General features: G+C 45.6%; 1 protein-coding gene across 1 annotated transcript; it reads left to right on the forward strand.

The window, feature by feature from the left end:
• Nucleotides 1-519: 519 nt before the first annotated feature.
• pcdh10a (protocadherin 10a) lies at nucleotides 520-15,036 on the forward strand. Its single transcript, XM_076090861.1, has 4 exons — nucleotides 520-3,066; nucleotides 4,327-4,385; nucleotides 4,982-5,088; nucleotides 14,588-15,036. The coding sequence occupies exons 1-4, from the start codon at nucleotides 520-522 to the stop codon at nucleotides 15,034-15,036; spliced, it is 3,162 nt and encodes a 1,053-aa protein (XP_075946976.1).
• Nucleotides 15,037-15,750: the final 714 nt, after the last annotated feature.

Here is a 15,750-nt window from a genome sequence, read left to right on the forward strand (position 1 = left end):
CGCTTAGGCGCAGTGATTACATCCTCTCAGAGCGAGATAGAGAGAAAGTCCTGTTATTCGCCAGTGTTCGTTTAGAAGTTGCATTTGTTATAGATTCCGTCGGAGCGTGAATAGGACTTTTCGCTGTCTTCTTTTTTTCTACTCATGTGGAATTTCCTCTGTTGTTCTGTGACTTTGTGTGAAGAACGGGCAGTCTGTTCTGTGCACAGGGAGTGTTGGCTTTGCGTCCTGGCTCCAGCCTGCAATGTTTGCGCCGACGCCAAAACTCACAGACCGGTGCAGAATTGATTAAAACAGAGAAGCTCGGATCAAATGGCTGTGCTTCTCACAGCTGAAACGACACAATGTTCCACTGACCCGAGGCAGAGGCGAGGAATTTCACAAGCGGACAGCTTTGTTGCCGTTTATTTCATTGCTTTTTTACGGACAGAGAAAATGGGAAATGCTCATTTCTTGTAAGAAAAGGGAATAACACTTTTTTTAATCGTCTTGAAGTGCACTTTGAGAGAGGGAGAGGAGATGATTTGGTTAATAATCCTGCTCTCCATCCTGGATGGAGCGGTCTCTCAGCTACACTACTCCGTGCCAGAGGAGCAGGAACCTGGCTCTGTGGTTGGGAATATTGCAGAGGATTTGGGGCTGGACATTACCAAACTTTCCGCTCGCCGCTTTCAAACGGTGCCTAGTTCACGGACACCTTATCTGGAGGTGAATTTAGAGAACGGTGCACTCGTGGTGAAGGAGAAAATTGACCGAGAAGAAATCTGTAAGCAGACCATCCCGTGCCTATTGCACCTGGAGGTGTTTCTGGAGAACCCACTGGAGCTCTTTCGCGTGGAGATCGAGGTGATGGATATCAACGACAATCCGCCCAGCTTTCCCGAGACGGACATTTCCGTGGAGATATCGGAGAGCGCCGTCCCCGGGACCCGTTTCCCAGTGGAGAATGCCTTTGACCCTGACGTGGGCACAAACGCGCTCAGCACATACGCCATAACGAATAATAACTATTTTTACCTTGACGTGCAGACGCAGAGCGACGGGAACAAGTTCGCGGAGCTGGTGCTGGAGAAGCCGCTGGACAGGGAGCAGCAGGCGGTGCACCGCTATGTGCTGACTGCTGTGGATGGCGGCATCCCGCAGCGGACCGGGACGGCTCTCCTGGTGGTCAGAGTTCTGGACTCTAATGATAACGCGCCCACCTTTGACCAGTCTGTGTACTCCGTTAACCTGCGGGAAAACTCTCCGGTGGGCACTCTGATCATTCAGCTCAACGCCACGGATGTTGACGAGGGACAAAACGGGGAAATCGTTTATTCTTTCAGCAGTCACAACGCCCCGCGGATAAAGGACTTATTCAACATTGACGCCAGAACAGGAAGGATAGAGGTGGCGGGTGAGGTGGACTTTGAGGAGAGCAACACGCATCAGATTTATGTCCAGGCTAAAGATTTGGGGGCTAATGCGGTCCCCGCGCACTGCAAAGTGCTGGTCAAACTCGTGGACGTGAACGACAACACACCAGAGATCGGTTTCAGCACTGTGACTGAATCCGTGAGCGAGCAGGACGCCCCGGGCACCGTGATCGCACTTTTTAGCGTCTCAGACCGGGACTCTGGTGAGAATGGACACATGAGCTGCGAGATACTGGGAGACGTTCCTTTCAAGCTGAAATCGTCTTTTAAAAACTACTACACCATTGTGACGGACGGGCCGCTGGACAGAGAGAACACAGATTCATACACAATCACTGTGGAGGCCAAAGATAAGGGTCAGCCGTCGCTCGCCACCAGCAAGTCTATTAAAGTGCACGTCTCCGATGAGAATGACAATGCGCCCCGTTTTACGCAGGCTGTTTATGATGTTTATGTGACTGAGAATAATGTGCCCGGTGCTTTCATTCACGCCGTGAGCGCCCTGGACCCCGATGTAGGACAAAACGCTCTTATTACTTACTCCATATTGGAGTGTGACATACAGGGCATGTCTGTGGACACGTATGTGTCCATAAACCAGGACACCGGCTACCTTTACGCGCTGCGCTCTTTTGATTACGAGCAGCTGAAGGAGTTTAGCTTCATGGTCCAAGCGAAAGACTCTGGTGCTGCGGAGCTCTTCTCCAATACCACTGTAAGTGTGATCATAGTTGACCAAAATGACAACGCTCCCTCTGTTATAGCCCCCATCGGTAAAAACGGCACAGCCAAAGAGCACCTGCCGCGCTCCGCAGAGCCCGGCTACTTGGTGACGCGCATTGTGGCTATGGATGCGGATGATGGCGAGAACGCACGGCTGTCCTACAGCATCCTGCGGGGCAACGAGATGGGGATGTTCCGCATGGACTGGAGGACAGGGGAGCTGAGGACAGCCCGCAGGATCTCTCCCAAGCGGGACCCGCAGGGCTTCTACGACCTGCTGATCGAAGTCAGGGACCACGGGCAGCCCCCTCTCTCCTCCTCCGCGAGTGTGAGTGTAATGTTAGTGGACAGCGTGGTCGAAGGCCGCAGTGGGGATCGAGGCTCTGCCTCCAAGGCAAAGGAGACCTCCCTTGACCTCACCCTAATTCTCATCATCGCCTTGGGCTCCGTGTCTTTCATCTTCCTCCTGGCTATGATCGTGCTGGCCGTGCGCTGCCAAAAGGACAAGAAGCTCAACCTGTACACTTGCCTGCTGGCCGGTGAGTGCTGCCTGTGCTGCGGCTCGTGCTGTAGCAGGCACGCTCGAGGACGGAAACAGAAGAAGCTGAGTAAATCTGACATCATGTTAGTTCAGAGCACCAACGTGACGTCAGGGGTCGGGCCCGTGGGGCAGGTGCCCGTGGAGGAGTCTGGTGTGGGCGGCGTGGGGGGGGGCTTCGGCTCCCACCACCACCAGAACCAGAACTCCTACTGCTACCAGGTGTGTCTGACACCGGAGTCCGCCAAAACGGATCTGATGTTCCTCAAACCGTGCAGCCCCTCCCGCAGCACTGACACGGATCACACCAACCCCTGCGGCGCCATAGTCACGGGTTACAGTGACCAACAACCGGACATCATATCCAATGGCAGTATTCTCTCTAACGAGGTAAGAGAAGCCCGAATCAGGTGCTATCGCCCACGGCTCCGCTTCAGATGTATTAAAAGTGCACAAAACCGCGATTTGAAGGGTTAACCTAATTTTAAAGATCCCCAGAAATACAGCTGTGTCCGCTTCATGTCGACGTGTGTTATTCACTCAGGTCACGCGCAACAAAAGTCCCCGGGAGGATGGAAGTGGTATCTGCTATTGACTTGGCTGTTCTGCTCAGTGGCCTTTAATCATTGTCAGGCGTAATGGTGATTGGACATGTCAATTGTTGAATCTCATGTGGCCTTTTAGTTTTATTCGCAATAGACTGCTATCAGATCAACCTTTACATCGTGTGCAAATAGGCATTGAGAGACAAAATGATTTTGGGCATAAAATACATTTTCCAGTCAAACCACGAAGTTGGAAAAAGCTCTTTTTAAAATTTTCTTTATTCTTTGTTTGGTGCAGTTTTGATCTAACTGATATATTAAACTATGCAGTTCTTGTTGAAAAATGAATTCAAAATGAGCAATCAGCAGCCTTTGCATATTTGGGTTACCCCAAAGGAATGGTGGGGCTCTTGTAGTCCAAATTATACATTTAGTGAAGGGGAAACACACAAAATGCTTAAGTGTGTCAGAAACTTAGTGGAAAATCCCACCAAGAGAGCATTTCTGCGTGTGAAATATTTACTGTTTGGTTACACCAGCAGCCTTCTTAAGCACAGCAACATTTAGTTGATGTATCCTTATTATAGATTATAAAGTTTCGGTGGAAAACCTTACTAGGAGAAGGGAGGAGGCGAGTAACGTAACGGGCCTGTTTTGTGTTCAGCCTGTGCGTTGTGCGAGGGGAGCTGTGGAGTTCGGGGCTTTCTGTTGATTGCGGTGTGGCTGGAGTGGAGCCAGACAGCCAGTCACAGCCTTGTCTTTCCTGTGCGTTAAGTATTCCGTGCACGACCCGGCACAGCAGCACCGTGAACAAAGGTTGTTCAGTTTCAGCATCGCGCAGCTCAATCATTTACGCATTCAATCGCCTCCCTAACACACTACTCTCGTCTCCTCTCGCCCACTCACTCACCTAGTGGATGCGCGCACTGTCGGTTCCCCCCACCTTGCGCTGCCCTTAGCTTCTTCTGCTGCGGTTACATGTTGACAACCAATGAATGTTGGCCGTTATGTTCCTCTTATCCAGCGTGAACCTCCTCCTTGTGTATTTATTAATGTGCCTACTTGGCATTAGACGTGATCAAATGTGTTTCTCTGGGTTTTCTAGACAAAACACCAACGAGCAGAACTCAGCTATCTGGTGGACAGACCAAGACGTGTCAACAGGTATTCAAAAGCACACACACACACACACACACACACACACACACACACACACACACACACACACACACACCATATAATTACCAATGTGCAAAGCCTAGTGAGGCAGACACCAGCCACCACCAGAGGACCTGTAACATTCAATAGGCCTCATGGCACCAAGGTTATTCACATATCTATAAAATTGAATATTACATCCATCCGTGTGAGCCTCGTATATTCTGCATTGATAATTGTGGCTTTGAGAGGCTACATGGTTCCCAACGTATCCATAACGTTCATCTTCAATTTGGCATCACTCCCATAACTGACATAGTATTGCCTATTACAGCTCTAATGATGGATTTCATTACATGCTATGTGTAACATCCAATTTAGCCTCTTGCTGGGCACCGTGACTGTATTAACGCGGTGTTGATGTCTGATTCTCCCTCTCTTTCTCCTTTTCTCTGCCCCCTGATCTAATCCCCTGTCTCCTCTCCGTCTTCCCTTTCTCAATATTGTATCTCGACCTCTCTCTCTGACCCCTCCATTCTTTTCATACCTCTCCGTCTCTTTCCTCTGACTGTCTGCACTCTCACCTCCCCTGCCTCTTACAGTTCGGCATTCCAAGAGGCAGACATCGTCAGCTCCAAAGACAGCGGTCACGGTGACAGCGAACAAGGCGACAGTGACCACGATGCCACCAACCGGGGTCATTCGGCCGGTAGGTCCCCATTCCAACACACACACACACACACACACACATCACGTTATTTCAGGGCTCACACACCCTCCCCTTCCCTCCGCTTCTTCCATAGTGAGTGTTTGCGAATGTGAATGTGATAATGCTGAATTGTTGGTGCGGACCGGTGACTTTTAATTTCCTTAATTTGAGAGTGTGCAAAGGCCCGGGCTCCGGTGTTGCTGGCTGGCTGGCATGAGCAGGCCCCTGAGGTGTTGATTGTATTTCACACCCGGGTGAAAGGGAAGAATATTTGGGGACATTTATTTTCTCTCTCTCCCTCTCACTGTTCTCCTTCTCTCTTTCGAACGCCAAGTGGTGCTGAAAGAACAGCGACTCACCGCAGAGGCAGTTTAAGGTCTAGAGTGCTTTAGTGACTCAAATCAATAGGTTCACTCAAGTGCGAGGAAAAGGCATGGGAGCTAAATTGATGTAATGAGATGCATTTCAATCAGCCTCGCAGTTGGTCTGTTGTACTGTCTTTGTTGGTTATAGTTTCAGCTGATCAAGGACGTTAGCAGCTTTGGATCTCTTGGATTTGTCGGCCAAATGTTTCAAATCTTTGGCATGAGTTAAGGCAAACAGAAAATGTTGGAATTAGGGAAAATCTTCTCTTCACTTCAGGTATATTTACTGACTCTCCTACATTTTACAGTGCAGTAGTTCTTTTAGACAAGACTTTAGTTTTTATCTTAAGCCTCGCCTTGTTCTCTCTAAAATTCCATTAGGCTAGTACCTGTTTATTGATCAAAGTGGAGTCAGACAAAATGTGGAGCAACACAAAATCTCATTTCATATTGAATTGCCCTTTCCTTCTGAGGGATTGTTCCACACGGCTCATGTAAGACCCCTGTCTAGACCGGAGCCTGCCAAATATCATATCAGTGCAGGGAATACAAATAGAGCAGATTAGATGGGTGTTGTAGGATAGTGAATGGTCCTCATCAGGCTCCACAGTGTTTGGTATTATTAATAAACGGAGCCAAAAAAGAGAGCCAATAAGCAGCAGTGGCAGTGTCACTGCCTGCCCCCGCAGAACAAACTGACTGGGGAGGTGTATCTGTGCAAGACTGAAACGCACACCTGGAAGATGTCCAAAGGCTCACCCCTTTATTTGTCAAGAATACAAGGTTTTAATAAGTAAATAGTATGTTAAACATACATGATGACAAGATGTTCTGGCCGGCGACTGTATTTTAAAATGCAATGCCTTGAATTCCCTCTTGCTGGTTTGCTTGCACAGTTAAAGGACCACATTTATGAACAAATAACATGTTTCCTCAGCTTTATCTGGCTCTGAGCATGCTCATTTGGCACTGGCCTGGGAGTGTAGTTGGTTCTGTGCTCTGTACTCTCTACGAGGAAACCAACATTTGTTCCTCATGTTGAATTTAGAAGGGAACAGCTTACCACTCCATGGGAGGTAATATCACACCACTGGTATTTGGAAAGAGGGACACTTGGGTTTCACAGACTTCGGTAAACAACAAAACCAGATGGAGAGAGAGTGTGTGTGTGTGTGTGTGTGTGTGTGTGTGTGTGTGTGTGTGAAGGTATACCATTGTATGATTTAATATGTAGGCGGATACATGATACCTGTATGTAATCCGCTTGTGTGTTTTGCGGAGGAGAAAACAAGGCGAGGGGATGATATCTATATTGAAAAGGAGTTTTCCTTTGAGGTGGTGCTCTGGAGGGCTTGGATGAGATCCAGTTTAAGAGGAGTGGTAGCTAATGGCACTATGCTAGGTGTATATTGCCGCTATATAGGCATGCCCATTGCTCATTTCTCTCTATGTATATGTGAGACTTCCATTATATAGGGATGGGACTGTTATTGGTTGTGTTATCGGTGTATGCTATGGTCTGTTGGTACGCTTATAGGACTTCAATGCTGAGTGCATGTTCTTCACTTTAGCATAAAGACGGTAGAGAGCAAAAAGTAAAAATGTATAGTGCATAGACCACGTGCATTTGTTATGCACTTTTGTAGCGATGTGTGCTTAAGCAAGCAAATCCATGTGTGCACACACACACACATACATATGTTTGGCATGATCCGACAGCCATTCCCGCATTCTGTGTGTTTGACACACACACACATTCTCTTCCAGGGTTTTGTGGCAGGGTCTCATCCTTCATTCTGTCTCCCAAACACGCTGGCTCTCCGCAACACTCGGCTGATCAGTAATTCATTTCTAGAACCTTTGCATAGCAATTATCAAAGGAGGGTTAGAGGCAAGGTTCCCTCACGGGACCGCGCAGCCACACTCTCCCTTTTGGTGCACCTCAGAATATTTCAAATCAAGGGAAAACCATTTCCAGTTGGCATATCATCAACTACACCTGCCGTAGCTTCCCGCTCGGCCGCTTGTCTGACACTTTAGCAAATAAGTCTCCTGACGTGGTTTTAAATCAAAGGGACACTGTGAGGCTGGGATATCACCGGATACCTTTAAAAAGTGGGCAAATGGCTTTTCTGAAACCAGCGTGCCTGGAGTGAGGCACCGCTGCGCCAGGAGCCAACGCGCTATTGATTGACAACCACACCCCCCCCACACTCCCTTTTTTTGGGTTGCTTGATTCAAATTAGGCACCATTTCCCCTCATTATTTCCCTCATTATCTTAGTAGAAGATAGCGGCAAGCGTGAGCAAGAAAAACAAAAAAAAGGCGACAGATACGAGAGGATTAAATATTCATAAAAAAAAAAAAATTGGCATCTCAGAAACGTTCAATCAGCTGTGGAAGGCTGCGTGACGGGTGGGAGACTGGAAACGATGATTATCATGACGTTTGTTTTGGTGAGAACAACAGCCGTGACAAATGGGACAATTAAATCACTGTGGCAACGGTGTATTAGATGGCTGATTATGAATTAGTGGCGGGCACCGTGTTGCAGTTTCCCATGTCAGGGAGCTGTCAGATGAATTTAGCACACAGGGTTGTGAAACACCCTCCTCTCAGGCCCCAGATACTGACAGCACTGGAAGCCGTGATCCCTCCGTCTAAGATCACGTCAGGTTTATATCGAAAGCTCTCGATGAAAAGAGAAATAAAGAGACCTTGTTCACTATCAACCGTAATACATTGAAAAAAGGCTGAATGCTTAAAAATACGACAATGTTGCTTAAATAGTGACAAAAGAAAAGCTCAAAGAGGTCAACGAGCAGAACACCTTTAATGTAGGAGAAGATATTGAGTTCTGCTGTAAAGAGGCACATTAGGAGCTATTATCATCATTATTCATTTTACATTTCTGGATCAATTGTTTTGCCTGTTAAAATAGTTAAACATGCATTACTGAGCTGAAAGTGACATCCATTAAACATAAAACATGTTTACATGCTTTAATGTGCATCCTGTCTGTCTGCATATATATAACTCTATTCTCCCTCTTTCTCAAACACACAGTTTTAGCGCCTGTGCTTTAAAGCCCCTTCACACAAAATCCCAGTCAGCTCTTATTGTCTAATACGGTGCACCTTTGCAAAGATGGTTCTCTTGGGTGAACATAATCAGATGGGTGGCTGTATCTGAATGGCTTGTTGACTTACTGGGTTGTCTTGATTCCCAGTTTGTGGATTGGTAGTCACTCCAGATACCCAGATGTACTGTATGTTAACAAGCACAGGACATGCTACTTTTGTTCATATGTTCCTCTCAACTTAAAGCATCCAATAAGGAGTAAGGAGACTAGAACATGTAAAACATGTAAACAGAAAGTACAGTATATGTGCACACTCAAGTATTCAAAACCCCACCAGCAGAAAGTTACACAGAGGGAAGTATTTCAATGTAAAATGAAAAAGTAAAAATCTATCGCAGCAAATAGGATAAAAACATTGCCTCATTAAAACAATCAATTTGAATTTAGCGTGTAACAGGTGGAGATGTCACGACTTCTTCTAAGCTGAGTCTCTTGTTGAATATCAATAAAAGTCATAGCAAAGAAAAGACGAGATTAATCAATGTGATTAACTGATTGACTCGTCTACTTCCTGCAACATGCCTTCCTTATCTGGCCTCTTCATAACATGATACAGATGTGTGGAGGAGTGGATCCCAGAATCACTGAGAGGACGTGTGGAAATGAATCAGACCCACAATCAGAGCTCGTAATGTGATGATCACCGGTACACTCAAACATCTTGCTGAGTGTCTTGATGAATGTGTGCTGGGTATGAAACGGCTGTGCTTTCTGAATGCGCTGAACAGCACAGAGTGTCCCCACCAATGAAATGGATGAAAAGAGGGCACAGGCCTTCTGGCACACGACTCAAATCAGGTGAAAAACTTAAGATCAAAAAGTGAAAAAGATGCACTCTTCATGTGTAAGACAGGGGCCGTGGATATCTAGGTTAGTTTAGGCTGTAAGCAGAGAACGCAGTCATGGGACTCATGAATCTGCTCTTTGGCCATGAGTTATACACATATCCTTTCTGCTCAGAGATTCAGCCATCAGTCAACATCTGCTCCATCGATGCTGCGACGCTAACATTCCTACAGAAAAACACAATGTCAAGATATCTGTTGATGATGCTCAGATTAAACTCAGGTGTGACCCGTAGCTTTAATTACACTGCCTTCTAAAGGGAAACACAACCTGAAACAGAATCACTTTTGTGCACATTTGCGTCACATAAATATGTGGATTGGTGGTAAATTCCTTTTACTTTTAACATTGTGCTGAGATGTTAGCATGCAGTCGTGTGGCTACAAAGAAGTATGACCGGGCAAGAGACACAAGTAGTCAAGTTTTAACCAAAGACCCACGTTAGCAAACATGTATTTGGAAGAGAAAACAGCAGCGCACCACTGCAGTTTCCCTACAAAGTGAGGAATAGTCCTCAACATTCTGGCTGTACTCACTTTTAGTTTTACTTACAAAGAAAGTGATTTAGATCACCGGTTCACAACCATGTCCGCGGAAAATGATCTGTTTGATCTGTGTGCGCTGCTCCTGTTGCAACTATAAGCTAACACCAATAAACACATAAAGTGTAGAGTTTATTTGGAAGAGGAGATGTGGTCTAACATACGGTGCTCCAATATAGCTTACTAAATGATCCTGACCTGTATTCTGGTGGTTAACAGCACTGGCCTGTCTGTAACAAAGTCAACGATATGGTTTCGTTAATCTGATCAACGCGTTAGCTCCATTAACCGGTCTGACTCTCATTTCTTGCCCCGTCTGACGTAGTTCACCGTGCTCACAATTACTCTGGTGAGAAGAATCGTATAAGAAAAGATAGGAATGATGACCAGAACTCAGAAAATTATACTACGGTTGTCGTAAACCAGAATTATCCTTTAAAGGTAAAGTCTCAGTGAATGTCTAAGACAAAGTCGGGTCAGGACTAAGTAATGAAAGGGGTCGAACTATAGGGGCATTGTTAATCAAAGAGTCATCAGGCCAAATCAGGCCAAACGGCCATCTTGGCTTTCCTTGCCAGCTCAGTCACAGTTTAAAAAACATGGAAGATGGTAGCTGCCTCTCAAAGACTCTTTCTCTGTCTGTCATTACTGGATATGGTGGGATCCATCTTTCTCTGTTTGGGCCCTGGGAGGTCTCTGGTTTACTCATCACAGCCTCACTGGCCAGCCTGAGGAAGCTGTGGTACTCCCCTGCTGTCCCGAGCTGCTGTCCAAATATTGACATTTTGTGTCTGTATTCTCTCCGGAACAGTTGAGGACAAGATGAAAAACAGAGGCAGGGATTGAAGACACCCTGTACCTGGGGCACGAGGATGGCTTTGTGAATCGTTCTTTCTTTCTTTCTTTTTAGAGAGAGAAAAAGAGATAAAGAGAGGATTAAAACTGTGAAAATAAAGAGACGGGAAATAGACACAGAGGGACTAATAGAGACGGAGACAGATGGACGGATGAGTGCAGGGAGATATATACCCACAGAGTCAATTCAAACACAGGACTCTTGTTTTCTCTGGATTTGTTTTCCCTCATTTCCTCCACTCCCAGTTGCTGGATGTATGTCAGGCAACGCAATTAGTCAAATCACAACGACGTGGGATTTCGGAAACACTCTGAGATGTAATGGGAAAAAACGAACAGAAGTACTGATTGCTTATTAGCAAGTAGATTGTGTTTGCATTGTGTAGCGCCGTTTACGTCTCCCTGTGTGTGTGTGTGTGTGTGTGTGTGTGTGTGTGTGTGTGTGTGTGTGTGTGTGTGTGCGTGTGTGTTCTTCCTGTCTGATGAGGTCACGATGAGAGATGGGGCTGCTGGCAGGGTCTGTCATTGCCAGTCACTGTTTTGGTTGTTGTTTTTGCTTTCTGCCCGAGGAAGAGAAAGGTGCTTCACGGGAATCAACAGCCACTGGGTGTCATGTGCACACGGCCTGTCTGTCTGTTTACTTGCGTACATTTACATATCTTGGTGTTAAGAGAGTATTTTTAAGTGTGTGTTTGCAAACATATGTGTTGATGTCGCTGTTTTTTAAGAGTGAGCCGGCAGGCAAAAATCACCGAGTAGTTTGGAAGCCAGTGACAAGAGCTTCTCCGAGCCTGATTTACGGTGAACGGTGAATGCTGCAGACTATATTTATACAGCATCTCCAGAGTACAATATGCCCCTGTGCCTGCTTATTAATATACTGAGATATAAGGAGTATGGAACAAACAGGTCTTTCTCTTAATCCTTCCACGTTTACTCTATCTTTATTAGTATGCATATTTGCTTCCTGCATAGCTGCGTGTGCGCTTGGTTTTGCACCTGTGCTTCAGTCTTTCAGATGATTTGTTTGTACATTTAGAAGCATTGTGGCGACAAACCGCCTCACCGGTAACAGCTCAGAGATGATCGAGGGCGTGAGGTCTACACCCTCATGTGTCCGAGGAGGAATTTAATTAGCCAGAAGTCCATTAAAAGGCTGAAGGCTAACTGTGAGGTGGGGATTAACAGAAACACTTTGATTTATATGCCCCCAACATCTAAAGACGATACATACATTAGTTTCTGGGATAAATCAGAGGGTAAATGCCACTCAACATCTCAATGAGCATTTACAGATGTCCAAATCTACTTCTGCAGATGATTCTTGGTTTTGTTCTCAGCGTGATCACAGATTTCTTCTTAGTCATTATTAAACCGGAACAGCCTGCAGCCCCACGCGACCCTGAGAGTTAGATGTGATGGTGCTACAACTTAAAAATACATGAAAGCTAATGTTAAATTGGAGATTTTCTTTCATTTCTGATACTTAAGGTACCTTCTCTACCCACCTCTATCTAACCCTCACCCGTGCCCCTCTGTGAGGTCCAGGTCTTCCACTGTCTATCTGGCCATTGCTCTCTCCATCTGCCATTGCCCGGGTCTCCCTCTCCTTCCTTATGCTTCCTGCAGTCTTGCTGCTTCTGCTGCCTGCTGTCTCTGTCTGTGAAATCTGTGACTCCCCGTCTGTTTGGCCCTCGCTGTCCCTTGTCTGTGGGCCTCGTGTCTCCTCTGGCTCTCTGGCCACTGCGCAGTCTTTGTTGCCTGTCTCGCTCCCCGTGAGGCCTGAATGAGCAGCACGATTACATCCACACAATGGAAACAAACACAAAACAGAGCCGCAGTGGTAGGTCTTAGACAATGTGTGGACAGTGCTGTTGTTAATAGTACATGATATTTACATGTGCATGGATGTGGAAGGCATAATACACAACATATGATATCAATTCAAAGCTTTGAGAGGTGACTGTTCTGATGCTGAATTATATTTAAAAGTCTTCTCAAATGTTGTGGTCGGACATGTTGAAAACAACATTCAGCATATTTGTGGTCTTCAATAATTAGTTTCAAGAGTGCATTTTTTGTTTCGGGGGGGGGGGGGGCACTCTGAAGCAAGCAACTGTAAGCTATTTTATTTTTTTATATTTTATTGTGAAAGGTAAGAACGGAATTAAGCTCGCTATCGTGGTTCGACTCGCAGAGCTTCTGTGTTGTTTTTTTACTGAATACGTCCACATAATGTCATTAATTGATGCCTTTATTAGCATTTTGAAAACTCAGGAAAGTTGCCCTAGCGCCTTTTTTATTGCCTAATATGTGTGTTCAATTTATTCACGTGCAAATTCATCGCACAGAGGAAAGGTCGCTGGTGTGTGAAGGCCTTAAAGAACAGACCCAGCTCTTTACTGTCGTATGTGATGGCAGATAGGGTCGGAGATCAACACAAAGACGCGTTTAGTGAGGTTAGCGTGTGATTGGATAGAACTAGTGAATCTTGCTTCAAAACATCACAACGGTGACTATTACTGCCTTCGTGGCAGACAAAAAAACAAACTGTCTGGAAGACAGTATTAAGTCATCATATTACTTTATTGGGATGGCTGTATTGATTTATTGTAACTTTCAATACTACTTACTCTTTAGCCGAGTATCTATTGATATGTATATGCTTACATTACAATGTGTGTGTGTGTGTGTGTGCAGGTCTGCTGTTAGTGATAGAGGAGCAGTGGTGTTATCGGTAGAATAGATTTGTGGAAGTGGACCCTGTGATCTGAAGCCTTCTCAGCCTCACGGAATTACAGATCGTCTGCTTTTTGTGTTTCTCTCGCTCTTTTTCTTGTGCCTGTTTGCTGATGTATCGCTTTCCTCATATGACCCTAAACTGCTCGTCTCCTCCTTTGATCTCCGCCAACAACGCTTTCCCACATGGCGCTTAACTGGAAAACCGGGAAAACTACAAATCCAATCTGCGCACGAGTAGAGAGTGGCTGCAGAGACTCATTATAATGATGACTCTGTTCATGTCTCTTGTTCCTTTCATAATGGCTCCCGTCCTCTTCTTCCCCCGTCCCCGCGCTCCTCTCTTTATTCTCTCTAAGAGGAAGTCATTAACATAACCGGTACGTCTTTCATGCGGATCATGTGTTTGCAGGACTGCGTGTGTTATTCTATTATATCATTGCAGATGTTAATTTAACCTTTTTTATGTTGATATTTTGTTTTTGGCAGTATCTTTATGTCAATTACACACTTTGTCAATTTGTAGGGATGATTGACATGAGAGTAAGATTCAGCAGCCAGTGAGGTTTTGTTGGTTTTTTAAGGTAATTGTGTTTTATTTGTGCGTGAGGATGATGGAATATGGATTCACATTTTGCCTCTTGGTGTTTGGGAATCAATCGTGAGTCTGAAGATGTTGACGTGGAGAGGGGCTGAAATGTTTTCACCACATCACTGTGATTGCACATTTCATTGGGAATGAATGAGGTGAAGAGGAAAACAAACAATTCGCTTCATCAATGTTGGCCTTGTCTCTTTGATGAATAGCTTTTGCTGCACTTTTTCTGCTTGCGACATTGGCAAATGATTACAAACTTGTGTTCTCTCTTCTGGTTTCTTTCTCTCATCTCCTCCTGCATCTTGCCTATCCACTCCAAATATCTGCACCTCTTCTCTTGTGCCTCCTCTTCGTTTTTCCCTCTTGCATTTCTGTAATCTTCCATTCACATTCCCACCTTTGTGTCCTGCAGGCGCTGACCTGTTCTCCAACTGCACGGAGGAGTGCAAGGCCCTGGGCCACTCTGACCGCTGCTGGATGCCATCCTTTGTGCCATCCGACGGGCGCCAGGGGCCGGACTACCGCAGCAACCTACACGTCCCCGGCATGGACGCCACCCTGCCCGACACTGAGGTACCTTCCTCCGTCAACCTCTCCGACCAACTGACCATGACCTCAACCGCCGCCTCGTTCAACGATAGGTCATTCTCCACCTTTGGCAAGGAGGGTCAAAGGTCACAGTCACACCACAGCCTTCACCATCACCTCCATCAGCAACAGCAGCAGTACAGCTCCAGCACGCTAGAGAGGAAAGAGTATGATAGGGGGACCCTGCCGTACAAAGCTACCTTTCTCTGTGAGTATCAGTATGAAAGTTCACTGGGACCCTACGACTTCGGTCTGGTCCAGTACAGAGACTAGAGGAGGGGACGATCAATCTGCCCTTTGATTCTGATCTGGGCTTTTTATTTTGCTCATCGACGTTTATTTCTTATATTTTTTAAAGAGTTTTAAAAACTATGACTTTTTGTTTTGTTGTATTGTTTTTACTTTGTAAATTTGAATTTATCTCACCGAATGTAAAATGTAATCTATTATTGCTAACTCCCCTTCTCCAAAACCCACTCTGAAAACTTCAACCTTACCTTTTCTAACGCTAAATACTGTCTGTACATATGTGACTAATTATTAAAATAAACAAACATTGAATTGGACACATTTTAAACTGCTGTTGCCCCTTTTTCTTTCTTTTTTGCCTTTCTCTAAATTCCCCCTCAGAATCCTCTCCTGTCAGCCTTTTGTATCTGATGCTCATATAAGTAAAGGTCACCAACACAAGCACACTTCATGTTTATATTCCTTACCTCTTCACACAGCTACAGTTGAACGCCGTTTATGGTTTAATACATGCTCTGAGTGTATAGAGAGGAAATGAAGGACAGATCATCTCATGTTCGAAAGGACATCTTTTATTTTCCATTTGCTCAACATCGGAGTTCTGCTCGAGCACGATGGCTTCCCTACCGAATAGCTCGAAAGGTGAAACGCACAACCCACGCGTCGTCTTTTTCACAAGGATTGAAGTTCATTTTGTTCTAAAAAGGAAGTGTCGAGTATCTATACTCGCTTGCTTGT

Source organism: Anarhichas minor, unplaced genomic scaffold, assembly GCF_050575085.1.
Source record: "Anarhichas minor isolate MPS153535 unplaced genomic scaffold, ASM5057508v1 ptg000012l, whole genome shotgun sequence".
NCBI lineage: Eukaryota > Metazoa > Chordata > Actinopteri > Perciformes > Anarhichadidae > Anarhichas > Anarhichas minor.

Coding starts and splice junctions, on each gene's coding strand:
- pcdh10a (XM_076090861.1), top strand. CDS start 520: ATGATTTGGTTAATAATCCTGCTCTCCATCCTGGATGGAGCGGTCTCT. Junction 3,067..4,326: donor GCAGTATTCTCTCTAACGAG/GTAAGAGAAGCC, acceptor TGGGTTTTCTAG/ACAAAACACCAACGAGCAGA. Junction 5,089..14,587: donor CAACCGGGGTCATTCGGCCG/GTAGGTCCCCAT, acceptor TGTGTCCTGCAG/GCGCTGACCTGTTCTCCAAC.